Consider the following 18547-nt stretch of genomic DNA (forward strand, 5'->3'; position numbering starts at 1 on the left):
GAGTAGGGGGTTAAGGACTTGGAAGTGAGGAAATGCTAGATTTCAGGTTGTTTTTGTATCCTTAATTCTGCCCTCTTCTATGCGCTATGATACAGCCTTTAATTACAATCACGTTGACCTCATTTAATGTTCAGGGTAGAAATACAAGCAGGCAAACTAAGGTTGTAAGGGTTATGGTAACTCGGGAATTCAAAAAATTGTAGGGCTTGCCTCTGTAAGCTAAATAATAATCTTTTAAATGTGTTGCTATATTTTGGAAAAAGAAAAAGGGGCAAAACAATTCCTATTATGTAAATATGTTACCATTCTGCATCTACAGCTACACCTTTTACACTGAACCACAACCCTTACAAGTCCCAGGATTAATACATGAGCTGACAGCAAAGGAAGGCTATTACTCTAGAGGCCTGATGGGCCTCAGGGAAGTGGTGGGGGAAGTGGGAGGCCGCATAATTTACCAGACAAGATACAGACGGGGAGAATCGCTTCCAAGCATTCCCAGCCTACTCCTGGTATTGCTGCTACAATTTCTTTGGTGGCAGCAGCATTGACGTAGCCATTAATATTAGTGTTCAGTTAACATAGTGGCACGCATACAATATTAAAAGTAGCTTTGATTGGAGAAATAGCTAACAGACAGATTCAGATAATTATAAAGCAAAGTAACATGAATAAATGGGTATAATCATGCTGCAAAAGGAAACTAAAAAAATGCCAAAAAACAACCAAACAGAAAAAAACCACCCAGCTAACCCCAAATCACCAGCCAAACTGATAAAGCACAACTTCCTTAAAAGGCAACATTATAAAATGTATTTTCAATTTGTTTTAGAAATATGAATCAGAGGTGTGCTTGAAGTACCTTAAACATGAAAACCACCATAAATTTATAAATAAAAATATTAAACTAATCATGTTATAGCACAGTTCTTATAAGAGGTAACAGAGTGAAAATAGTTTTCTTTAGAAATATCAGATTATCTTTTTCAAGTACTTAAAAATTGCAAAATATTAAAGGACAATTCAAATTTCAAGCCCAGTCCTAGAGGAAAGCAAAACTATTTCCATGTAGATCATTTTCATTTGTGTAGCTAAAATATCTTGTAATCAAGGCATAATGTCCTGCTGAAAAAATACTGAAAAGTTTCAAGGGAGTCCAATGCACAAGTACAGATACCAGAAGTGAGAGATGCATTCAGTGAGAGAACTGTTTACTTTTGTTTGCTTTTAGTTTTTTGTTACCAATTCCTTACAGTCTTTGTGATATTTACAGGAGGTTTTTCCAGACTGAGGGCCCTGTATCAAAAGCTATTTACTAAGCCAAGATTTTTCCCCATTCAGCATGGGGAAAACAAAGCCACATCTTAGAATTGAGTATGGGATCACTCCAACTGGGAGTGGTGGGGAGAATCAGTGTCCTTGGCTCATGTACATGCAAGAGGAGGCCCAGAGCCACTCCATACTTGCTCCTGCCCTGTGCTGCAGGGGGCAAAAGTGCACGGAGCCCTTGGCAAGGGACAGAAGCAAAGGCACACAGGGGAGAGGGAGGCAGGAAGAGAGCAGCTGCTGGAAAGAGGAACCTGTTTGCTGCTACTGCTGTCCCCAGACAAGTCAGGCTCTCTCCATAGCTGTTCCCAGCTGTACAGGGCAGGAGTTCTGGGGCTCTCTGTGTCCAGATTAGCTGAACACAATGCAGTGGAGAAAGGCAAGTGGGGAGGAGGGCGGCAGGGCAAGTGGCAGGAGGCAGACAGGGAGCAAGAGGCAGGGGTCTGGCTACTTGCCCTCCAAACACTTTGTCCACATCACCACGCCCCCTTCCAGTGCTTTCCTTGTGGGGTGGAGGAAGGGGGTGAGGAGATTGGGAGGACAAATTTAGGAGAAAAATTCCAATATTTATATTCTATACATGGAACTATATAACAAATGTATCATTTTCTATATACAGAATCTAACTATTGTGTGTGGGTGTGTGGGGGGGTTGTCTTACATTCAAACTCATCTTACGGTAAATGCAGTGTATCAGTGCAAAGTGAGTGCAAGGCAGATGTAACAGTACAATTTCTGCTAGGGCATTGCTCTTAAGAAATACATGTCTGAGGTGAGATTTCATAGACATTAGGGCTGGAAGGGACCTCAGAAGACCGTTGAGTCCAACCCCCTGCCCCAGGGGCAGGAAGTCAGCAGGGGTCATAGGATCCCAGCAAGATAAACATCCAGATTTCTCTTGAAGGTGTTCAAAGTAGGTGCTTGAACCACCTCCAGTGGCAGGCTATTCCAGACCCTGGGGGCTCGGACAGTAAAGAAGTTCTTCCTTATGTCCACCCTGAAACAGTCTTGGAGGAGTTTATGACTGTTTGAACTTCTACGTGGATTGAATGTATAGATATAATAACTGTCGTCCAATCTAATAACACTTAATAAAACATTATAATATAAAAATAATAATGAAATAATTCTAGAAATTCTTAGGAATGACCTTGTTAACCATGAAAGTCAATTTCAAGACATATAGCGAAGATAATATGACATTTTGTTTTGCCTATTACAAGCATGGAAATCTAGTCAATGTAAATATTTTGGAATACCAGAAGAGGAAGCTCCCCATATGTTCTAAAGCATGAAGTCAAGACTTTGAAAGGTAACCAGTTCAGTAGTGTAACTGGAGTGGGAATGGGGGCGGGATGTTTGAGGCAATAAGCTGGGCAACAGCCCTGGATGCCAACTTGAAGGTGTGCCAGAACGAAGGCCTTGCAGGGACTCTTTGCTGTGGAAGTAGCAGAATTAGTCTAATGAGTGAACACAAACATGAAAGGGAACTCAGGTGCAGGGAATGTCCACACCAGTCACTTGATGCTTTTTCCTGGACAATTTCTTTTGACAGAAGCAGCTCTTTTGTGAGCCCTAACAATTGTATATGGAGCCTAATGTTTCTGCAATAAGTCAACAACTTGGCACTTGAAGATAAGAACAAAGTTTACCTATTAAGAGCAATGTACCAAGAATTTGTAGTGAGCTCAGTGTGTTTTTTTATATCAATCAGAGCCCTCAGGTATGTGATGAGCAACAGCAGTTACAGAATTTGTGCATGACTAAATTGCTTAATTTATGAAAGGATTATGAGGCAACTGGCCAATAATAGATGATAGATAAGTGCAAGGTATTGAACAAGTATAAGAAGTGCTGGGTTCTAAATGAATTGGCATTAGTGGCATGTTTACACGAGAAGCTTACTGCACAGGAGGTCAATCCTCATGCACAGTAGTGTCACGTTGCATATACCATGACATGACGCTACTGCGCAGTAACACTAGTTACTACACAGTTTTTTAGTACTTGGGTATGCAAGTACTTAAATGCCTGCACAGTAACAACTGCTCAGTCAGTGTCCCATGTAGACATGGCCACTGAGGACACTATGGACAGCTTAATGCAGAACAGTTGTTAAAGTGTTAGCATTAATAAAGATATACGGAATAACATTAAAAATATTCAAATACTATTTGATTTCATGGTCTCCATCATCTGGAAACCCCTTTCATTTTGGGTGCCCTGTTCAAAAAGTGTACATGCAATAGCAATACAAAAAATTTGGAGAAGAGCAAGGGAAATTAGAATCATAGAGAAACAAGCATGCGAACAGATAATTTTTAAAAAACAAAGACTTTTGTTGAGGGAAATTAATAAAAAAACAGGATTTGGATATCAAATAAGCTGCAGAAAGAACCCCAATAAATGCTCCTATAAACTGACAAGAATACCTGTATAAGTGACAAATAGCTTAGTAAGTTCCAATAAAAGATTAGTCCTTTACATTATATCAACATGAAGAATATCTTCAGTTATGCTAGCCAATAAAATATGTTTATATATACACATTTGTATAATGTACATCCAGCCTCTTGTTTCATCACATAAGAGAATTTCTTTCTAGATCTGGTGGGAAATTTTTCCCACTTAATTTGCACTTGCTGTCCATTATGAGGTATTTGCATACCTTTTTAAGTATACACCACTGATCATACGTACCACAGAAAGAGTGCAAAAGAATTTTTTCTAAAATGATTATTGTAACTCATGGTTCATTTGAAAAATACTAAGGTGATTCTATTCTTGGATCTTGCTGTTTACAATATCTAGCAGTAAAATTTTAGAGAAGTAAGATTACAGTTTGGAATGCACCTGAACATGCAGGAGTACATGAGATCCAATATAGTCCCAGGCAGTCTTAGACATGTCATTGCCAATAGATAAACAAGATATGTAGCACTGGCTAGTTTACATGTTGGCAATTATCAAGATAGAGGACAGAGTTCAACTAGTCTAAGTAAAACTACTGAAGACAATCTAGGTCAGTACATACTTACAGCTGAGAGTAGAAATACTATTTACTCTTTAGGAGGGTTTTCATATAATATCATGTACCTGTTTGAATTATAGATGGGTAAGTGAAGAAAGAGTCACCACTTACTGTCAAAACTAAAAGTAGTTCTTCAATGCTGCTTTCGGATTTCAACAGATCCTTGAATATCCCAATAGTTGTATGCTTCAAATAATAATAGGAAGCAATGCGGCCATAAGTTAGAGGTACAATGCCACGATTATCCTGTTTAAAGAAGAAAATATGTCATGAAACATATATACAACTGCAAAAATATGTTAACATTTTATTTAAGGAGACTGAATGATGAGAATGCAACTGCTAAGTTACTTAACAGCTTGATGCAAGTTGCTAAAATAACTGGGAAATTCCCAACTTATTGGGAGCTCAATGTCAGGCTCTCCCTACATCAACAAGTAACAAGCTTGGCTCTTGGCTGGTAGGCAGTACCATGTGCTCCTAAGGCTGAAAACCCTGATCAACTGACTGGGGCTCCCAGTTGCAGCAGCACATAGTGCACTCCCCCCGGTTGGGAGCTCTGATCACCTGCTTCCAGCTGTGGGAGCTCATGGTGTGCTGCTTCATCTGGGAGCTCTGATCATCTGACCAGGGCTTCCAACTGGGAGGGCCCCAGCCACAGGAATGCTTGGTGCACTCCCCAGCTGGGAGCCATACTCATCTGAGGGGCCTCCCAGTTTCTGGTGCACATGGGAATCTTGAAAGCCACCTTTATGCTCTACAGCCCAGGCATTAGCTACACTTTCAATTAAAGGTGTGATAAGAACCAGCCATGTATTCTGTGTAATAACTTTGTGGCATATTTCTCCTTTTATCATGCCATTAATTGACTGAATGTGCTGCCAGGTCACTAGTTCAGATGTGGTTAAACACTAAATCACATCTTAAGTGTAATGTCTGTCAGGGGCCATACTGTCATATCCTATGTTCTGTTTTAATTTTGTTTAAACTGGCAAAATATACAATTCTACTGTATGCCTTAGCAAAAATATAAATTACATATATTTTATTATAATGTTATTGTAGTATTTTAGATAAAGATGAAAATAATTTACTATTCCTGCAATAAAAGTGAATATCTTTATCTCCCATTGTCCCCTTACGTAGGAATTCTGTAATAAAGCTGAAGAATTCTTAAGATTCACATCAAGAATTTGATTATTAAAGAAGTAAATACACTAAATTTAAGCTAAGCAAAGTAATCAACTGGCAGTGAATATTACCTCTACTGATTCTTTATTTTCTAAAACAGTCTTACCTCCTCAATTTCAATACAGGAGGCACAGTCCAGATCAAAGAGGGATCTTTCAACAAGGCCTGAAAGGTATTTGTTCATCGTATCATGGCTCACATCATCTAAGTTGTAGTAACTAGATAAATTTAAAACAGATAAATTATGTGAGGACTTTTGAAACAACAACATGCAACAATAAGGGCATCTTGTGTCAATGTTACCTAGTTGCTGTTGTATAAAAACACTATTGGAGAGAGCAACTATTCAGACTGACAGTCGCACAAGTAAACACAGAACTGTTCACTTCTATAGTTTAAAAATAAATTCATGACTCTTTTTGCTGAGTCTTAAATAACTGGAGTCTTGGAATAACTGAAGCAAGGTGAGAATGTTGATATGAAAAGATGACTGTTTTCGTATTAACAAACAACTGAGGTTAATTAGTCCAAAACTGAACATTTTATTTTTTGATAATGGGAAAGTTTTCCAGTTTAGATGACTATAAGAGTAAATAAGTAATATAAAATGTACACAAGGATGCATTTATTTATCCAGTGGACTGACAGAAGAAAGCACTTAGGGTAGAAAGTGTTTTATATTTTGTAAATGAAAAATAAAAGAAGATCTAGTAAAATGGGGGGAGTAGTAGATATGCCGGAGGGCAGGGCTAGGATTCAGAGCGACTAGAAAAATTGGAGGATTGAGCCCAAAGGAATGTCATCGGCTAGGGCAGGGGTGGGCAAAATATGGCTCATGGGCCACATCCATTCAGCGAGGCCATTCTATCCAGCTTGCGGGGCCCCTAAAAAAATGTAGAAAATTAATATTTCTCTGCCCTTGGTTCCTGTCAAAAATGACAGGAACCAAGAGCAGTAGGACCCAGGGAAAGCCTGGCGGACTGCCACAACAATGGGGTCTGCCCGGCCCCACCTCCCAGCTGGAAGCCCCAGCTGCGGTTTCTAGACTGGGAGCACATGGCTGCCCTGGTGCGGGAAGCTCAGGTAAGTGTGGGAGGACCCTAGGCAGGAAAGGAGTGCAGGGGGGGGTGGCTCTTCCCAAACTACACCTGGTGCTCCATGCTGCAGCTGCTTGCAGCCTGTGTGAGGCTGCCTGTGCCCACTCCAGACAGCCCCATATGGGCTGCGAGTGCTTGCAGTGTGGGGCACTGGACGTGGGACAGGGGAGGGGCTGCTTGCCTCCTGCACTCAGCTTTTCCCTGGGCTCCTTCCCTGCGTGAAGAAAAATGGTCCCTCACCCACCCCATGGCCAGCGCTCCGTGCTGCAGGCACTCGCAGCCTGTGTGGTGCTGTCCGGAATGGGCACAAGCAGCCCCAGGCTGGCTGCGAGTGGCTGCAGTGTGGGGCTTCGGGCAGGGAGGGGTTGCTTTCTCCCCGTCCTGCGCTTAGCACCACCTTGTAACCCGGCCCCACCACCAGGCTGGCAGTGGGGAGTGTTACAAGCTGGTGCTAAGCATGGGAAAATGTGGCCTCTCACCCGCCCCATGGCCAGCGCCCCACACTGCAGCCACCTGCAGCCCAAATGAGCCTGCCTGTGCCTGCTCCAGATAGCCCCACATAGACTGCAAGTGCCTGCAGCAGGGAGTGCTGGCCATGGGGCAGGCAAGGTGCCACTTTTCCCCACGGTCAGCACCAACTTCCCTGCTGGTGAACAGGGGGTCAGGGCTGAGTGCTGCCCCCCACCTGTACCGCGGGGCTGGTGGGCACTGGGAGTGAGTGGGCAGAGAGCCAGCAGAAGCACGGGGCCCGCACCATTGTCACAGGGCGAGTGCCAGTGGGGCCCAGAGCAGGGTGGCAGGAGTGCGGGGTCCCAGCTAGCAGGGGCTCTATGGAGCCGGGCCAGCTCCCCCCTCCCTGCTGGTGCAGGCCAGCTCGGCTACACAGACCCCTGCTGGCCTGTGCCCCGCCCTGGGCCCCACTGGTGCTGGCCCTGGGACATTGGTCCCAAGATGGTGACCGGGGCGGGGACACCTGTCAAGGGGCGGGTCTACCCATGCGGCCCTCAACAGCCTGTCAAAACTGGGTAAGCGGCCCTCTGCCCAAAATAATTGCCTGCCCCTGGGCTAGGGACAGACATTCAAAAAGCCTGAATTGATTCAATCTTTGCAGGTTAGTCTAACCTGGCTAGGCTAAACCAGTTCATAACTGCACAGATATCCCCTCTGGACTGAACCAGTTCAGGCACATACCTGTAGTGGCTCAGGCTGGAAGCCGGGTCACTAGAGTAGTCCTCCCTATTCTTCTACAGTGCTGAGTTGAGGAGGGGCATGGTCAGGCCCTGGCAGGATGCCATGATTAGGGAGGGGTTCCGCCCCCCAGCAGCCTAGCAGGGAATGCTTATCACCCCTAACTCAGTGTTTATCAACCCTTTAAGAAAACAAAGCCTCTCTCCATTAGTTCAAGATCTCTTCTTAAACAGCTTTTCCAAGGAAGGACATAACCAGCTACCTGCTGATTAGCTCCAAAAGCCTGTCCGCATTTATCGTCTCCCACAGCACAGCCTGTAGCCAGCATGTGGTCTGCTAGGTAATGCTGAGAGGTGTTTGTGTAAAGCGGAGGGGCATGGGAGAATAATCCCCGTTTAGCAGGGAGAAGCCTGCAGTTTCTGCTGGAGCTCCAGCAAGGGAGCAGAGAGGAGGGTCCAGCTCCGCTGTGGAGCAGAGCAGGATGTTGGGGGAGTCCAGCAACAGGTCTGAGATAGACATTGCGTAAACTGGTTTGACCCAGATCAGTTAAGTGTGATACTACATTCAACCAGGTTCATCTCAAACCTGTTTCAGCCATTTTCAAACTGGTTTATGTGCAGTGAACATCTGTTCTATTAAAGGTTTAAACCAGTTTCTGATCATTCAAGCCAGTTTATGTGTAATGTCTGTCCCTAGCCATAAGATTCAACAAGGATAAGTGCACAGTTCTCCACTTAGGACAGAAGAATCTCATGCACTGGTACAGGCTGGATGCTAACTGGTTGGATAGCAGCTCTGCAGAAAAGGACCTGGGCTAATAGTATACTGGTCTGCACTGGTACAAGTGTTGCCAGCTGGGCAAGGGAAGTGATTCTTCTCCTCTATTCAGCATTGGTGAGTCCACATTTGGAGTATTGTGTTCACTTTTGGGCCCACCTATTACAGAAAGGATGTGGACACATTGGAGAGAGTCCAGTGGAGGGCAATGAAAATGGTGAGGGGGCTAGGGCACACGACTTATGAGGAGAGGCTGAGGGAACTGGGCTCTACAGAATAGAAGACTGAGAGGGGACTTAATAGCAGCCTTCAAATACCTGAAGTGGGGTTCAAAAGAGGATGGAGCTAGACTGTTCTCAGTGGTGGCAGATGACAGAACAAGGAGCAACCGTCTCAAGTTGAAGCAAGGGAAGTTTAGGTTAGAGAATAATAAGAATTTTCTCACTAGGAGGGTAGTAAAGCACTGAAACAGGTTACCCAGAGGTTGTGGACTCACTGTCCTTGAAAGCTTTTAGGACCTGGATAGACAAACCTTGGTCGGGATGATCTAGTTGGGGATGGTCTTGCTTTGAGCAGAGGTTGGACTAGATGACTTCCTGAGGTCCCTTCCAACCCTAAATTTCTATGATTCCATGAAATCATTTGAAAATTCATGGTGTACCATTCCAAGTTTAATTATTAAATATTTTCTGTTATATATATATATATATATATATATATATATATATATATATATATATATATATATATCTTAATCCTGGTTTTTTTCACAAAACTGAAATTAATCACAGGATCATAAAATCAATGAGTTGGAAGGGACCTAGACAGATCATCTAGTCCGACCCCCTGCCATAGGCAGGAAGGAGCACTGGGAGTGGCAGAGGTCATAAGACCCCAGCCAGGTGCCTATCCAGTCTCCTCTTGAAATCAAAAAAAGAATTATACAATACAAATTCTTATGCCATATTTCAGTTTATGTTCTCCTGGTTCTTCTCTGTATATAAATTCACATACACAGCTCTCTGTACTAATGTGCAAAGACATTTCCTATACCTATATATAATGGCATTTTGGGCCAAATCCAGCTCTTCAATAGTAGAAAAAAGGCCAAATCTTTAGATTCTTACAGACAATAAACATGGATTCAAGTGAGTTTTGCCTGAGTCAAAACTGAATAAAAATGGAGTAAGGACTTGAGAACTGGGTTGGATAAGTCCACTTGAGTCAAACTGATAATTCAATTTAGGTAAAGAAAAACACTGAGGATACGTCTAATACTCCCAAATTTTATTATCCAGAAGTTAAGGAAAAATTACCTAAAATAAAGGCAGTTTAATAAACATACTATTCCAAAGAGGGAGATGAACAGCAGAAAAGGTTAATAATTTACTGACATTTTAAAAAAGCACAGTAAGAAAAGAAGAGCAACTTGAGATACAGTGCAATTTAAGTCACTTAATTCTGTAAATAGTTGACACATTTTTTCACACTTTTGTTAGTGACATTGTCTTCCTAGCACTTCCCAGCATTGCTACCATCAGTTCATTTGGTAACACAGCTATGCTGTCTAGCTCAGTCTAGCTACTGAGAGTGTTTCAGACACTTTCTCTTCACAGTTAGACAGGAGGATGCTTAGAATGTCAGTAGTAGCTAACAGGTCTGTTTCCACTACTGCTTTCACTGTTGCTGCTGTACAAATGTTAGCAAAAGTGACAAATTTTAAAGAAAAAGGAAATCATCCCTTACACAACTTTTACGAAATTACTGCATGTTAACTTCAAGTGTACTTTATCAAGAGACTGTAAAAACATATTTAATTTTAATATTATTTTCTGTAACAAAATTTTTAGCAGCCTCTAAATTCACTTATTTTTACTCTAAGTTTTGAGCCTAGGAGAAACAGTATGCTAAATAGTTGCTCTTCAGTTTGCTTAACTAGTAATCACAGTCACTAGTAAAGAGGCTGGTTATTTGCTTCCTCATATTCTGTGTTAACTGGGCAAAACTGATGTAATACTCTCCCACTGGTATAAGAGAAAAATCCAGATTTGGTGGTACCTTCTTACAAACAGTTTTGCACCAATATAAGTGATTACAATAAGGAGCAGAGGCAAGAGAGTTACACCCTTTGGCTATGGCAGACATTCAAAAAGCCTAAGCCTGAATTGATTCAATCTTTGCAGGTTAGTTTAACCTAAATCAGTTTTGTAACTGGACAGACATCTCAGAAATGCAGGCACATGCCTGCAGCGGCTCAGGCTAGAAGCCGGTGGGCGGGTGCTACAGCAGCCATCCCTTCCTTTCACAGCACGGAGCTGAGGGGGGTGCGGCCTGGCTCCAGCAAGAGCTCTGATTAGCCTGGAAGGGAATTGGTAACAGTGTTTATCACTCAATTAAGAAAACAGAGGGACATTATCAGCTACTTGTTGATTCTGCCTGTTGATTCTACCTGCTGAGTCAGCATGGACCATAGCCAGCATGTGCTCTGCTAGCTAATACACAGATACCTCCTCAGCAAGGTAGAAGGGAGGAAAGAATTCCTGCTTAGCAGGGAGTGGTGAGCTGAGTGGGGAAGCAGCCTGCAGTCTCTGGAGCGCCAGCCAGGGAGCAGAGGGAAGGGGCCAGCCCTGCTGTGGAGCAGAGAGCCCCACCCAGCCCAGAGAGCATGATGGGATGTTGGGAGTCTGATACTACATTCAATCAGGTTTATCTCAAATCCATTTCAGCCATTTTCAGGTTTATGTGCACTGAACATTTGTTCTGTTACAGGTTTAAACCAGTTTCTGAGCACTTAAAATAGTTTGTGTGTAATGTCTGCCTATAGCCTTTAAGTAGATTCATGTTAGGCTGTTTTCAAGCATTAAAAACAACATTGTTGTGCAAGTAAACCCGCCCCCTCCCCCAATCACTCTGTGTATTAACTAGAAACTTTTGTATCAGGTGGTAACGAGTTACCTGAGCAACCCTGACCTATCCAAAAAAAAGCTGATCATAGGAAAATTGTATCCTTGTTTCTTTCAGCAACATCCCTTTAATTTTGATGGTGAAGAGTTACCTTCAAATTTTACCAAAGCCTAAACCATTGATACAAAGTGTTGAATATTTTGATTTTAATCATTGCCACATATTTTCAGTGACATGTTAATACCCACCACATTTTAGATTGAACTTGTTTCTGGTTATTAGAACATATTAAGTTAACTTATATGAAAATGTTTAAAATCAGCAGATAACAACATTTAGTCTTCTCTAAAATTATGTAACAGAATTCTTTGAAGGGGTATAAAATACATCTATATTTTCAGTTTTATATGCAATGTAAAAGACATTAGGCCCTAATTTAAGGCCTAATTTACTCACTGTTGGTCAAAGAGCTGGATGTGGAGATAGATGCTTCAGATGCTGTACCAGGATAATTTCAGTACTGTTGTGTGTAATTATCCTCAGATGATGACGATTATTATTAATAAAAATAATTTTTATACTTATAAATCATGAAAAGTAGTTTTTCAGGAGCAGGCCCTATACCAACAATTTAATTTTAGAATATTCTTCAAAGCAATTTAGTCACTAGCATTGTATTATACTCGAGCAAATCCCGGGACATCATTCTCCCCTTGTACTCGGCCTTGGCGAGGCTGCAGCTGGAGTACTGCGTCCAGTTTTGGGCTCCACAATTCAAAAAGGATGTGGAGAAGCTTGAGAGAGTCCAGAGGAGAGCCACGCGCATGATCAGAGGTCAGGAAAACAGATCTTACGATGACAGGCTGAGAGACATGGGACTCTTTAGCCTGGAAAAGCGTAGGCTCAGGGGTGATCTGATGGCCACCTATGAGTTTCTCAGGGGTGACCACCAGGATCTGGGGGAACGTTTGTTCACCAGAGCGCCCCAAGGGATGACGAGGTCGAACGGTCACAAACTCCTGCAAGACCGTTTCAGGCTGGACATAAGGAAGAATTTCTTTACTGTCCGAGCCCCCGAGGTCTGGAACAGTCTGCCAGCGGAGGTGGTTCAAGCACCTACATTGAACACCTTCAAGAGTAAATTGGATGCTTATCTTGCTGGGATCCTATGACCCCAGCTGACTTCTTGCCCTTTGGGCAGGGGGCTGGACTCAATGATCTCCCGAGGTCCCTTCTAGCCCTGATGTCTATGAAATCTATGAAATTATTCACTCTTTCAGGTTTAGAGTAAGTAATGATAGGCAAAGTTCTTCTTAGATTGCTGAAACAGCAAACTATTTTTGCTAGACTTTTCTGCTGAATAATAGATCAAAATAAAGAAATGTGTCAATATTTACACTTTTGAAAAAATTGTAGGGAAAAACCTAAATGCACCAAGTATGACAAAGGAATTTTAAAGTTACTTGTAATCTTGATTTATGTGCTGTCAATATATATTAAAATAATCTCTTTAATGACATAAAAATAAAATTAACCACACCCAAGGGATCTTCTTAGTCACTCAGTGCACCTTTACCTTAATAAACAATGGAGCTATTCAACTGGAAAGATTGTGTCATTTCTTTCAATAATCATTTCAACAAGGAAATTATTCTGTATTTTGAAACAGTGGATAAACGTAGATGGAATTCTACATGCTAGTATTTTCCAAGCATACAAAGTGTATTTTATATCAGTTCTCCTATGAAGCTGCATTACCTAACCATTTAATTACAGATAAAGAATAAAAACAATGCAGTTTCATGCTCACTGCATTGAATCATCTAGTCATTATTTTCCCTTTGCTATAAACAGACAGCCTACCTTTTTATCAGCACACCATTTCATTTATTTCACAGTGAAACCCAGTTTCACAATAATTGACTTGTCAGGAGCTCTAATTTATGAGGCTGGGCTCTGTAAGCCTTCTCCTATATTGGGCTCAACCTGCACACAAGCAGGGTTGAATATTTACAATGCTGTTAACAGGTGCTGAGTTGTTTAATGATTCTAATAGCCAGAAGCGTACTGAGAAAGCCAGCGGGATCACAATTACAGGCTGTTTGAACACAACAATTACTCGTCCCCTGAGAGGTGTGAAAGTCAAAGGCAGTTTTATCCTAACAGCATCTAGCACATGGGCTAGACAGGCTAACTTCCATTAGTAGTCCATTGGGAAAAAGCAATAACAAACCCCTAGGTATCATAAAAATTTACAAAGTACATAAAATTTAAACAATCAAAAACTGAAGGAACTAACTTTTCATTGTCTTTTAAAATAATATATTAAAAGCCTTCAGACCTTGTCGGGCTTAGCAAAAACAACAAACTGTGAAACATGAACTTATTTCTCTAATCTAAGCAAGTGTGGAATTTCATCAGCTGAGAAAGATAGAGAGACGTGCAGCAACATAAAATGTAGATGAAGTTACACAAAACATTAAGGATTTAATGTGAATGGTGGCAATCGTTTCCTGTTTAGCTTATGTAAACCTGACCTGAGATCTTGCTGGGAAATTTTTCATCAGGCTTGAAATGGTCCTGCTATAACTGTCAATGCTGTGAAGTCATTTGTTGCAGCACCATGTTTTTTATGTTCCGATTATACGGTAGTAATAATGACACACATAATGGAAGTGGGTTGCACAGACAGCTAAAACACTAAAAGAAAAATCTTGCTACTTTGCAGGCTCTATGAGGAAAAAAAAAGTGAACAAAATCTGGTTAATTAACCACCAACATTAGTTTATGCTTTTTGAGACTAACAATTCTGAAACCAGAATCTTCCTTTACATACATTTACAGAGCCAGGCATAGGTAGTCATCTCCAGTGGCTTAGGGGAAAATGGAATATTTGGGGGAGGCATCTTCTGATCCTAATAAAGGCAGTAAAAACTTTCAACATAGTACTGTTGCATAGGCTATTGAAAGTGGATCCCAGCAGTGGCTTACAAATTCTTGTCCAGTAGATATGGATCACCATATTTCACTGGGAAGGAAAAGGTGGATCATACTGGATTTGTACACCATAACACATGTGGGCTATAGTCTGCATTTATCTATTAATTATTTTACTGGATTTAGATGGTTGTGTATTCTGAGCACAAAAATGCTATATGTATGTATGTATAGGTATGTGTGTGTATAGGTGCATGTATATATACATATGCATATACACATATTTATACGCATGTGTATGTGGGTATAAATGTGTAATGTGTGTGCTAAAAATCAAGAAACGTCTCATCTAAATCGTGTGTGTGTGTGTGTGTGTGTGTGTGTGTGTGTGTGTGTGTGAGAGAGAGAACGAACATTAATTTGATTCTTACTTCTTTTCCTGATCTGGATTGTGTTTACTTGAGAATTCTAGGAGAACAGCTCCCAGCTTCTCTGGAGTCAGAAAAGAATTTTCTACTGGACTTGTGTCACAGTTCAGACCTTTACAAGAAGCTCTGTCTTATAAGAGAGTTTTCACCACTTGCAAACTGGTGCCAAAGGTACCTGGCACTGTAAATGTGAGGCACTGCTTCCATGTTATTTAGTTTATGAAAGTCTATACAAATGAAGTATGGTCCAGGCAGTCAGAGTACTTATTTAATACAAGTTGCCTTTTTTGAGCAAATGCTGGGGGCTTAAATTGCACATTTTCAAAGACTTTATCATTTGCAATAGACAGAAGATTATATCTGTGCAAAATACCAACACACCATAATTTCTATGCAATAGAAAGTATTAACTAGTTCTTTTTGATGTAGGTTTCCATGTAGTTAATTCCATTCAATTAATTGTGTTCTCTAAACTTATATGCAAAATAAAGGCTTTTTTGGAAATGAAACAAACTCATTTTATTTTGCTCTCACAGAATAACTACGACATTTACATATACAATTCAAAGTAAGTTTGGCTTATACCAGTTTTGTGATGTGGTTTGTACATTACTAAGTAACTGGGTAAAATAAGGTCTTCATAAAAAATAAATAAAAAGACAGGCCTATACATATTGTTTATGCAGGAAAAAACATATCTTAAAACTATAAGCCCCAGAATAGACAGATTCTTGTATAAGAATCTGCACACTGGACAGTAATAACTATACTTATTAGGCAAATTAGACATACTCCTCTGATTGGTATGCATGGAATTGCATAAGTGAGATATAAAAGGTACCAAATTAGGTATTAATAAGAGCATTTTACCGACTTAGACAATTCCATTTTCTTATAATTTACACTATACCATTCTTTCATTTTGGTTAATGCCTTAAATTTATCACAAAGTGGAAAATCTTTTAAGAGAAATCTTTGAATGAATTGACTACAAAATCTATCATATCTACACATGCAGTTTATATAGGGAGATTTAACTTTTTTACTTTAATATGATGATAATCTGTTTCTCAGTCTAATATGCACAAATTAATAGTCCAAGTCCTACATTCACTTTTCTTACCTTCCTACATGTAAAAATGGTTTTTATGCTTTTTTTCCTGGTATAGTAGATAGCTAAAATATCAGGATCTATTATTCAGAAATATTTTACGTCTCCCTTTTTCACCTTTTTGCAGAAGTGTTGAATTAACTGTTTTATCATTTTAAGGTTAAAACATATCCCACGAATTTCACACACAGCCAAGGATCTTCTCTCTTTCCCTATGTTATTTTTTGTAGATCTTTAACCTGCTAGCTGAGATTGACTAATAGCCCACAACAGTCCTTTTTACATATTAGAAATCTTTATAAACCCTTCTCTTTGTTTTAATCAAGACCCTAGCTAAAGTATATAAAAATTTAAGGGGAAAAAAATAAAAAAAGTCCATGCCACAGTGCCTATTGGCAATCAAAACTAAAGCTACCTTGAAACACGAAATTTCAAATGATCAGAATATTTTACTAAGGGCCCCACTACACTTTATAGTTCTTGTGCAATTAACTGGTTAATTACATAATTACAGTAGAGGCCAGCTACACAGTGCAAAGTAGCTATTGCACAATAAAAAGCTCCTAACTAGCTATAGTTAGATCTCAAAAATCAGATAAAGTTAGCTATAAAGTTAGATCTCAAAAATTTGCTATCAGCTGACAGGGCTCCCAGGCTCATGGGTGCACCATAAGCAGTTGGGACTGGCAGTCCCACAACTGAGAGACTCAGCCCCAGCAGCTGCTGACTCTGGGTCCCAGCAGTACACCACAGCTGTAATAACCTAGCTCTGGGTGTGTGTGAAATCCCCAGGGTTAAGAGATCGCTGCTGCTGCAATCTTCTAGCCCTGGGGGTGTGTGAAGCTGGGAGTTCCAGAACTGGGAGACTGGCAGCTGCAATCTCCCAGGCTCCCAGCCCCTGGGGTCTGACACACCCCTGAGGCTGGGAAGCCACGGCAGCTGCAATTGCCCAGCCCCAGGGGTTTCCTATACCTTCAGGGCTGCAATATTGCAGCAGCTGCATGTCACAGCCCTGGGGGAGCATTGGGAGCTCCCACAACTGGGTACCCCTCAGCTGAGGGGCTCCCAGCTGCAGAAGCTTGCTTCTTGCTAGTAAAGGGGGAGGCCCAAATCCCAGGTATGATGGGATCTGATGCAAAATGCTACAATCATGCCTCCTGTCATGCACGTGTAGTATGGCAGGAGGTGCGACTGTGTGGACTGCGCGCTAGATTCCACTGTGCCTTTACCTGCATGTGTAAAGGGGCCCTTACAGTCAGTTATTTCTAAACAAGTAATACATGGCATGTTGCGATACCCACAACTCATTTGGACTTTCAGTTCATAAAGGTATATTCCTCATCTATTCAGGGAAGTAACCATTCAGCCACTTCCACATTTATGGGCTCAAGTCTTCATTTTATCATTAGACTTTAAAATCCACGTCACAGATAACAGGACAGATGGATTAAAAAAGCATGGAAATTATAAAAATCAGAAAAAAATGCTGCAATATTTATAATTTTTTAACATAATTAACATGTATTATTACATAAAAGAGATACATAAGAGGCAAAATTAAATTTTGTTCAAAATACTGTTATTAATATTAACATTATCTGCTTAAAAGAACAGAACTGTTAAAAATTGATATGGGTTGCCCTGCTGCAAATGAAAATAAGAATTAAGAGGTGAGCTTACCTTTTTGGATTTTTTTTTTTTTAAATATTCTGAATAGTGTGACATCCTTTTTCAATGCAGCACAACAACAGAGAGGTTGAAGCTATGGATACTTATAATTAAAACTTATCTTGATTTTTATTTCTCTCTCAGAAAACTGACATATATTATCAGTTGTGAGTATAAACTGTATTGAAAGCTTTTGTTATAGGACTTTGCAGGTGTAAATAGAGTGATTCAGTATGTGTTCACCAAAATGTTAGCACATTATTTCACAAATATATAACATTGCTGCATATTTCTAAAATGAATTTCATTTCAATGAAACCCAAAGCAATTTAAAAATATTTCTTATGGAAAAATGCGGTAGCTGTTACACAGTGTAAAGAAAAGCTACAAACGCATTTATGATAGGAGGTGATGCAGAACAGTATATATAGGTAGGATAAATCATATAAGGATCAAACTGGAATGTAACTAAAACTCCCTGCTTCTCTTGGTAAAATGGGTATTGCATCTTTAGGGCTAAGTACAGACAATCAAAAAGCCTGAGGCTGAACTGATTCAGTCTTCAAAGGTTAGTCTAAGTTGTATAGATTAAACGAATAAATAAGTGAACAGACATTCAACTTTTAATTCTGGAAATGCAGCCACATGCTTGCAGTGGCCCAGATCAGAAGCTGAAGGCACTAGAGCATGCCTCCCTGCTTGGTTGAAGTAGACAGCTTGGTTTAAGACTAGCCCACCCACCCTGCAAGGGGGGAGGTTTGCAGTGGAGGTGAAAAGCATCGTGGGATGTTGAGGGACAATGAGTTAACTTGAATCTGGAGTGGATCTTGGACAAGTTGAATAAACTGGTTTAACCTAAATCGGTTAAGTCTGATACTCCATCCATCCA

General features: G+C 40.7%; 1 protein-coding gene across 3 annotated transcripts in view; it reads right to left on the reverse strand.

The window, feature by feature from the left end:
• Positions 1 to 18547, reverse strand: part of ASCC3 (activating signal cointegrator 1 complex subunit 3) — a 560200-nt gene that overhangs the window by 62556 nt on the left and 479097 nt on the right. For all 3 annotated transcript variants that reach the window (XM_090037230.1, XM_090037224.1, XM_090037218.1), the window contains 2 exons: positions 5655 to 5766; positions 4469 to 4603 (listed from right to left, as the gene is read on the reverse strand). In XM_090037230.1, the coding sequence (XP_089893356.1) occupies positions 4469 to 4603; positions 5655 to 5766 (247 nt within the window). The remainder of the gene's footprint in view (positions 1 to 4468; positions 4604 to 5654; positions 5767 to 18547) is intronic.

This window comes from Crocodylus siamensis, chromosome 1 (genome assembly GCF_052110815.1).
Source record: "Crocodylus siamensis isolate JL-2025a chromosome 1, ASM5211081v1, whole genome shotgun sequence".
Classification (NCBI taxonomy): Eukaryota; Metazoa; Chordata; order Crocodylia; family Crocodylidae; genus Crocodylus; species Crocodylus siamensis.